Consider the following 8,910-nt stretch of genomic DNA (forward strand, 5'->3'; position numbering starts at 1 on the left):
TAGGGTTACCTAATGCAGGCAAAGTGCCACAGCCGTTCACGCATTGAAAAGGTTATTTCAAAATTACAAGTGTGCAAAAGTGTCAATATCATTATGGAGCACTTTAAAGGTAACTGTTACGATGTTTAACATTAAACCACAAAATAAATGTCGTATTATTCCTTTCTGAAATAGCAAAGGTAAACAACATGTCAAAGCAAGAAATACCAGTTCTTCCAATGGACGATGACTGGGGAAGCCCGTACTATGTGCAACCAGTATCAACCACGATGGTTACCAGTGAAATGCCACTCGAAGACCAAGGTCAGAGCTGGGAGATGGAAGTAATTGGGACAATTCCAATGGATAACAGTGGAGAGCTAGAATCCTTGAGGCAGAAGATGCAGGTTTTAGAAAAGGAGAAGAAGAGCATAAATGACATGTATCTCAAATCTGTTACTGAGTTCGAAACGTCAAAAACAAAAATAATTCAAGAATACGAAGTCAAGATCGGGCAATTGAAAATAGAGCGAGATAACTGGCAGAAGAAATATAATGACACCCAGAGAGAAGTGCAAAGACTTAAACAAAACATTGCCACGATGGAGGTCGAGAATCTTCGAATGATTGAAGACGTAAAGAGAGAGTTGGCTAACAAATGTAAGATGGAGAAAAGTGAGCTGAAAGCAAGCTTCTCTAGTGAAAAAGACGAAATGCAAGATAACTTTGAGGAGCAATTGCTCATACTGCGTTCTGAAAACGAGGGGCTCTTGAAGATGTACCAGAAGAGTACCAAAGACTATGAGACCAAGATAGTCGAAATTACTCAAGATTATGAAGTTAAACTTGGCCAACTTAAAATCGATAAGGAAAAACTTCAAAAGAAAGTTTCCAACTTCACTTCACAAATAGCTACATGGCGCGAGAAATATGTTGCCCTCGAAAGCGAGTCTGAAGAAAAACTAGCCAGCCTTAGAATCGAATTAACAGAGATGTTTCAGGCGGAGAAGGGAGAGATGGAAGTTACGTACTCCAAAGAGAAAGAAACAATGTCACTAGCACATAAAAAAGAGTTAGAATATTACGAGCTGAAAATCTCATCAGTTTCTCAACAGTGCGAAGAAAAAATAACAGAATTAAGAAATCAGAAAAATCAGTTTGAGGCCAATTATAACAGTTCTATGGAAGCAATAGCAGAGTTGAAGAAAAAATGCAAAGACACTGAGGAAAACTGTAAAATTCAGTTGAAGGAGTGTCAGGATAAACTGAAAGCGGAGTACACTCAGAAGGAGAACGCTTTAGAAAGTGAGCTTGATTCTGAGAAACAAGCGATAGTTTCCAAATATAAGAAAATGATCCAGCAAGGCGAAGTGCGAATCCAAGATATCCAAGCGCAAAACAAACTATTAATCAAGAAGCTGGAAACGGAGACAAAACAGTTGAGTGAGAAATACTCTGCAGAAATCGAGTTTTGGAAGGGAAAACTTGCTCCCCTTGAAATAAAGTATAAGGAAGATTTGAAGGAATTGGAGAGAAACCTACTCCAGAAGTGCGAAAAAGAAAAGGACGAACGAGAAATTAATTTCATGGCTGAGAAAGCAGAACTTATGGAAAGTCATAAGTCTGCAATTCACGCGTATGAAGCTAAGATAACAAGCATTCAACAAGAATATGAAGTAAGAAATGCTCAAATGGAGAAGGAAATGGAAAGGCTCCAGGAGGCCAACAAATCAAACTTAGAAAAACTGCAACAAGAAAGTTTGTTGCTGAAGCAAAACCATGAAAAGCAACTGAAGGAAGTCAAAGACGAGATGACAGAAAAATGCAGCAAAGAAAAAAATGAAATTGAAGAGGTGCTTACTAAACAGAAGACGGCTTTGATCGAAATACACAAAACTGTTGTACAAGAGTATGAAGAAAAGATAACTGTCCTGCAGACTGAAATGGAAGCACAAGAAGAAATGACGGAGAGAGAAATAAAAGGTTTGAAAGACGCGCACCAGAAAGCCTTAAGGGCACAAAGAAAAGAAATGACTGAGTTGGAAAAACAGCATAACCTGAAAGCCAAGGAGCTAAAAGAAGAAATGATCGCGACCTTTCAAAAGGAAAAGGCAGATTTGGAGACAGGCTTTCAGAAGCAGACGGAAGACCTGAAAGCTTCTTCTACAAACACAATAAAAACATATGAGGAGCAAATATCTGGTATAAAAGAGAAGTACGAGAATAAATGCGTAGCTTTAGAAGGAACTATGGAGAGCAACGAGGAAAAGTACAAAGAAAAGATACAAGTCTTAAGGGAAGAAATGTCAAGTGCAATCGATAAGTATGAACAGCTTCTGAAAGAAACGAAGAAGCAACTTCGACAAAAATATGACAAAGAAAAGGAAGAAATGGAAAGCGAATTCACCCAGGAGAAGGACAAGTTAAATAGCACACACGACCAAGTAGTCAGGGATTTTGAGAAGAGGATTTCTGATTTACAAGAAGAGATGAAAACAAAGCTGAAGAAATTGCAGGAAGAGAGAAAAACCATGGACGAAAGGAGTAGCAAAAAGGAAGAAGAATTGATTGAGATGTGCAAAACCTTGGACGAAACATACAAGGCAAAAATAGCAGATATTAAGACGTCTATGAAGGAGAAATGTGATAAGGAAAAGAGCGACATTGAAACAAACTTCGACCATGAGAAAGAACAGTTATTGGACAGGCAGAGTGAAATTGTAAAGAAGTACGAAATGAAAATTACAGGAATGCTTCAAGAGTCTGACAAGAGAAATACTCATTTCGCTGCGGAGAAAGAAAAACAAGAAGCACAGAAGAAAAAACTACAAGCACAGCTCGACAAACTACGGAAGGAGACGCTGAAATTAAGGGAACAATACGATGAAAATATGAGAAGCACTAAACAGGAAATGACGGAGAAGTTCCAAAAAGAGAACTGTGAAATGGAAAAGGAACTTAAAACGGAAATGGATAACATGAAGACACAGCATCACAAAAAGCTTCAGCAACTGAGGACAGAAAGAGATGATATCATCGCGAAACTTGAACAAGTGACCCAAAATTTTGAGACCAAGATAAAAGAGATGCAGCAACAAAATGAAATTAAGATTATCGAGATTACCACAGAAAAGCAAAGGCTTTCAGAAAAATGCCAAGACCTGGAAAGGAAGACCAGCCAGGATGCAGCTAGTTATAGAGCTGAAACCGATGTTCTTAAAGAGAAAATTCATAAACAAGAGAAATGGCTACAAGAAAACAGAACGAAAAGAGACGAAGATATTCGTAAGCTTAATGAGGTCAATGTAAAGTTAAAAGAGGACCTTGACGAGAAGGTGACACAAGTGGAATCTGGAATCAAAGAGCTTGATCGGGTGAGATCTAATCTGAAAGATACTCGAGTTGAATCGGAATCAAAAATAGCGGTGGTGAAGGAGAAAATCAATGAATTGGAAAAGGAAAGAAAGCGTTTGATTGATCGCACGCAACACCTTGAAGTGACCAAAAAAGAGCTCGCAGCTAGTTACGAAGAACGAATACGCAGAGAAAAGAAAGAAATAGAAAGGAATTGCTCGACTCAGGTATCGAAACTTCAAGAGGCTTTAAATAAGGAGTTACAAGAAAAAGGCAAACTGCGAGTTCAAGCTCTGGAGCTTTCGAATGAACTGAAAATGTCGAAAACAAATTTTGCAAATTTTGAGGAGGAAACTGCAAAGGATCTGAAAGATCTAAGGAAAAAACATGAGATAGAGATGTGCGACCAGAGGAAAGGATACGAAAAGGAAATAGGTGGTTTGAAAAAGATACTAGAGGAGCAAAACGCAACTATTGAAGCCTTGGAAAAAGAAAAAATGGACCTTGCTGAAAATGTCGGTGAAATGACGATATCCATGACTGCACTGCAAGATAAAGCCAGCAAAGAAAGAGCTCAGTGGGAGAAAGACATCACAGAAAGGCAAAATGAGAAAGAATCACTTCAAGGGCAAAAAGAAAAGCTTATTAGAGAATCAGAAAAACTACGCTTGAAATTGGAAGACGTTAAAAAAAATCTGAAAGAAAGTGGGGAAGAACATGTAGCTTCCCTAAAAACGATGAACTTAAGAATGAAGGAGTACGAGTCGAAGTTAAAGCTTCACTTGGATCTGGAGGTATCCAACCGTGAGATGCAAAACGAAATTTTGCGTTTACGAGGTCAAATAGATGGTCTGCAGACAAAGGAATTAAAATTTCAACAGGAAAACGCTGACATAAACCGGATGGCTACAGAATTAGAAAACGCCAACAATAACTTTGTACGCGTAATAGAATCACTCAACAAAAAGCTATCAGATTTGGAGGTTACATGGAACAAGGAAAGAGAAAAATGCAAGGAGAATAGTGAATTAGAAAAGAAAAAGCACAGCAGTGAGAAAGACAAGTGGAAAGAAGAAGTCCACCGGTTAGAAAAAGTGATAAGTTTGCTAGAAAGCGAAATTCAGCGTTTGAAAAATTGCATTGATTCGGTTGGAGAAGAAAGGAAGAGTGTTGAGGGTCGCCTTAGCGTTGAACGTCAAACCTTCATGGAGCAATACGAGAGTGAGAAGAAAAGGGCGGGTACCTTACAAGCAGAGCTTCAGCAGAAGACTTCTACTTTACAGGAGAAAAGTAAAGAATGGAAACAACAAGCAGACGAAATGGTCAACAAGCACATAGAGGAGCAAGATATTCTCAAAAAAGAAGCCAAAACTCTAAAGGAAGACTATGAAAGACAAATAAAGGAGCTAAAAGAGGAGGCAGCAATGGGAAGGGAGGAGTGTGAAAGAAAGCTAATCCAACTAGAGCTAACCTACAAAAACGAGATTACTACAGTGCGATACGAACGCGAGAGCCACTTTAGAGAGGTGACCAGCAAGGAGATAGAAAAGATGAGGAAGGAATTGGAAAACGAAAAGGGTGACTTTCAACAGACGCTCCTTGCAGAGAAGAAACAACTGATTGATGAATACAACTTGAGAATCAAAGAAGAAAACGGCAAGCTCGATAAAATTGAAGGGAAGTATAGGGCTGAGGTCGATTCCTTAACCAGGACCAAGTATGAACTACAAAACAAACTGTTTGACTTGGAGAGGGAAATGGAGCGAGCAAAAGAACAAATGACTTACAGCTTTGCTGAAGAGCGTAGAAAACTAGAGTGTGAATTCGAGACGCAGATTAGGGAAATGAAGGAAAAACACAGGGTAGACCTCATCAACCGTTGCGAAAAGGATATGCAGAACATGGAAGCAAAATTCAAAACTGACAGACAGGAATTTGAACAGCAAATCCAACTTGAATACAAGGCCGCCATGACAGCTAAAGTATCGTCAAAGGAAAAGCAGTTGCAACAATCCCTGTTCATATTGGAGCAAGAATTCAACACTAAAAAGGATAAGTTTATGGACACGGAAAGATCATTAAAGATGGAGAATGAACTATTAATGCGCGACAAAAGTACACTTCTTGAACAAAGCAAAAAAGACAAGGAGGAGCTATCCAAGAAAATGGAACATGAAAAGGAATTGATTCAGGTTACGGTGGATGCTTTGAGCCGGGAAATGTCGAAAATGAGAGAGGATAAGAATTTTCTCGTCGATTCTTTTTCGAGGGAGAAAAAAGAAGTGGAAAGAAAACACGACACCGAAATGACAGAGCTAAGAGAAAGACTAGAAAGACACAAGCAAGAATTGGTGACGAGACTTCGTGAAGAAAACAACCAGTCTATTGAAGCTATTCAAAGATCAAAGGAAGCGACTATCACTGCCTTAAGAGATAAACTTGCTAAATCAGAAAAAAAAGTGAACGAAATGGAAGGAAACTTTAAAAGAGAGAAAGGCAAGTTGGAGCATCAGTTTGAGCACGAGAAAATGGAATTAGAGCAGAGAAACCAAAAGGTCATCCAAGAGGTAAAGATCATTTTAGAACAAGAATTCTCCAAGAGATCTCAAGAAGAGACGAAAATCCGCGAGAATACCATGTCAAGTTTACGAAGCGAAATCGCAGAGCTTCGGGGAAGCAAGTCGAGGCTTGAGAAAGCGTTGTCTGAACAGCGTATGCTTGCCTTCCAGCTTCAAAGAGACATTAACCTCCTAAAGGGTGGGACGCTAGTGTCAACTCCCAGGAATGCCGATCTAAGCTTCTTGGAGCGCGAACTTCAAGAACTAAAGCGCAAAAACGAAAAACTGAAAATGGCGAAAAAGGAGGCCCAATTTTTCAACAACGAATTGCTCAAGTGGGACAGCGGGAAGAACTGTCATGTTTTGAAAGCTGCTCAAGAACTGAAGTACATGGCGTCACCAGAAAAACCATTCGAAATACAGGTAAGTGAAAGGTAAAAATGAAAATGTAATGTATGCGGTAGAACTACATGATTTTGATATCAGCCACAAATTTATGAAGGCCAGGCTTTGTCCATTAAATGTAGCAAGAGTCCGTTTGAGTATGTGCTTAAGACCAAAAAGAATTGACAATGACTCGCCTGAGCTTCCGGAGGTTTCGGAAACGCGAATTTTTAAGTTATTGGCTGCGTTAAACCCTTCTAAGGCGTGTGGTCCAGACAAGTTACCCAACTGGATGCTCAAGGACTATGCTGAACTTTTGTCCAATCAGCAGAATCATCAACTTCTCCTTGAAAGAACAGTCTCTTCCGAAGATCTGGAAATTCGCGGACGTGTCTACTCTACCAAAAGTGAAGCCGGTTGAAGACCTGAAGAAACAGCTCAGATCTATCTCCTTTACCCCATGTCTTTCGAAGGTCGCAGAAGAGTGCGTGGTTCGCGATTACGTAGTTGCGCTCGATCCAAGCCAATATGGAGCTGTTTCCAATTCCTCAACCACCCATGCGCTGATGCACATGCTTCACAACCGGTCCAAGGAAACCGATGGCAACGGGCTACAGTTAGAACTATAATTCTCTTTGATGAAAGAAAAGCCTTCGACTTTATAGATCATAGAATACTTGTAGAGAAATTGGGCAGGTTAAATCTGCCCACAAGAATTATCATTTGGATCATAGATCTCCTTTCTAATTGTTCCCAAAGGATCAAACTATCTGTGGGAGGTTACTCCGAGTGGGGTTCAGTGCCCTCCGGGGTCCCTCAGGGAACAAAACTAGGCCCATGGCTATTCCTTGTACTCATAAATGATTTAGATATTAATAACTTATCATACGTATGGAAATACGTCGACGATATGACCGCATCAGAAGTCGTTGCCAATGGAAACCGAAGTTGTGCCCAGGAGATCGCGGACAAGGTTGCGGAGTGGTCTACGCAGAACAGAGTCAAACTCAATAGCGACAAGTGTAAGGAGCTCAGGATATCTTTTGCAAAAGATGAGCCCCAGTTTGCGTCTATTGTAGTAGATGGTAAAGAACTAGAGAGGGTGACTAGTGCTAAAATGGTTTGACCATATCGAGCAACCTTATGTGGAACGATCATATTAGTGACGTAATCATGAAAAGCATCAAAGCGTCCGCATTTCTTAGTGCAGTTAAAAAGATCAAGAGTTCCTCAGCAGGATATGTCCCCCTTTTACACTGCTTGTATTCGCTCTGTTCTTACGCAGCACCTGTTTTTTTCTATGCCCTGCCAAAGTACCTAAAAGACGAGTTGGTGGGAGTTGAAAAGCGGGCCATGTCTATAAAATGCTCAGGACTTCCCTACCAGGAGGTCATCGAACAAGTGAACATTGTCCCTATTGTAGATTTCATCACCGGGCTCTGCACTAATACTTTCGACACCATTATTAAGGACCCTGAACACCGTCTGAACAGTTTAATACCATTTAGTGGACCGTCACGGTATACTCTAAGGTGCAACAGGCGTTTTACCGTACCTAAAAGTACGACAGATCGTTTTAAAAATAGTTTTATGATTAGATCTTGTATTGATAATAAATATATATAGATCGTTAGTTTCCCTTTTTATCATATTCGTTATACATTTATTTTATAATTGTGCTTAGCTCTATACAGAATTATCTATCTATCTATCTATCTATCTATCTATGTAATAATGAAAGCTGTAACCCGTCCTCTTTGGCTTGCATGTCCGGCGTCTATCCGTACGTATGGATTACATGGATATAAGAATTCATGGCAAGTAGAAAATCATTTGCGGTCACATAAAATGCATGTACAACCAAACATGATAGTTGCTTTCAAAGAAATAATCAATATTTATGAACAAAAGTTTTTTTTCACTTTAGTTATTATTTGTTTTCACTTCTAATTATTTGTTTATTCATGATTATTTGTTACAACATATTTCTTTTATGAATCCTTAGTTAGTCCTCGCTAATCATCATTTTCCGCTCGATTCAGCAACGTTTGAGAAACAATTAAAGTTCGAATGAGCCTTCTAGTTTCCGTTTTTTAGGTGTAGTTTTAAAGCCATTTCTGTTCGGTCAATTCATTTGATGTGACCTCATGGCTCCCAAAAGACCTCCACTAGTACTGTTACTTTACCTCTGTGGTCAGGAAAATTTTACTGGAGGAAGTTGGGAAAGGAAGAGTCTTTACAGTAGTCTATTTCCTCTATTTTCTGAATGATTTCTTTTCCGGGAATTTTTGTGTAGTGTTATAATGTGTACATATGGTACAAAAGCAGAGAGCTGAAAAAGCCGCTGGAATTCCAACCTTGACTGAAACCGAATTCCCAAGGAACGGAAAAAATTGAAAAGTTTCTCAACTTGATACATATACCCATATTGCCTTATTACAGTTAAATGGGTGCCTATGCTCTCAATCAAGTTTGCCAGTAAACTCATAAATTTCCGCTTCTTTTAATTAATTGGTGAAGGTGTTGGAGGGATTATTCCTGTGGCATTTGGCTAGGGGACCTTTGAACGACCAGCCGTATGAAAGATATTGATTAAAAACTGACAACTGTAACCTGTAATCCTATCCCACTTTTT

General features: G+C 39.3%; 1 protein-coding gene across 1 annotated transcript in view; it reads left to right on the forward strand.

Annotated features, from left to right (window-relative positions):
• Positions 1-236: 236 nt before the first annotated feature.
• Positions 237-8,910, forward strand: part of LOC137992535 (trichohyalin-like) — a 12,548-nt gene continuing 3,874 nt past the window's right edge. Inside the window, exon 1 of the mRNA XM_068837902.1 lies at positions 237-6,314. Coding sequence (XP_068694003.1) covers positions 270-6,314 — 6,045 coding nt within the window. The 5' untranslated portion in view covers positions 237-269. The remainder of the gene's footprint in view (positions 6,315-8,910) is intronic.

Source organism: Montipora foliosa, chromosome 2, assembly GCF_036669935.1.
Source record: "Montipora foliosa isolate CH-2021 chromosome 2, ASM3666993v2, whole genome shotgun sequence".
Taxonomy (NCBI): domain Eukaryota; kingdom Metazoa; phylum Cnidaria; class Anthozoa; order Scleractinia; family Acroporidae; genus Montipora; species Montipora foliosa.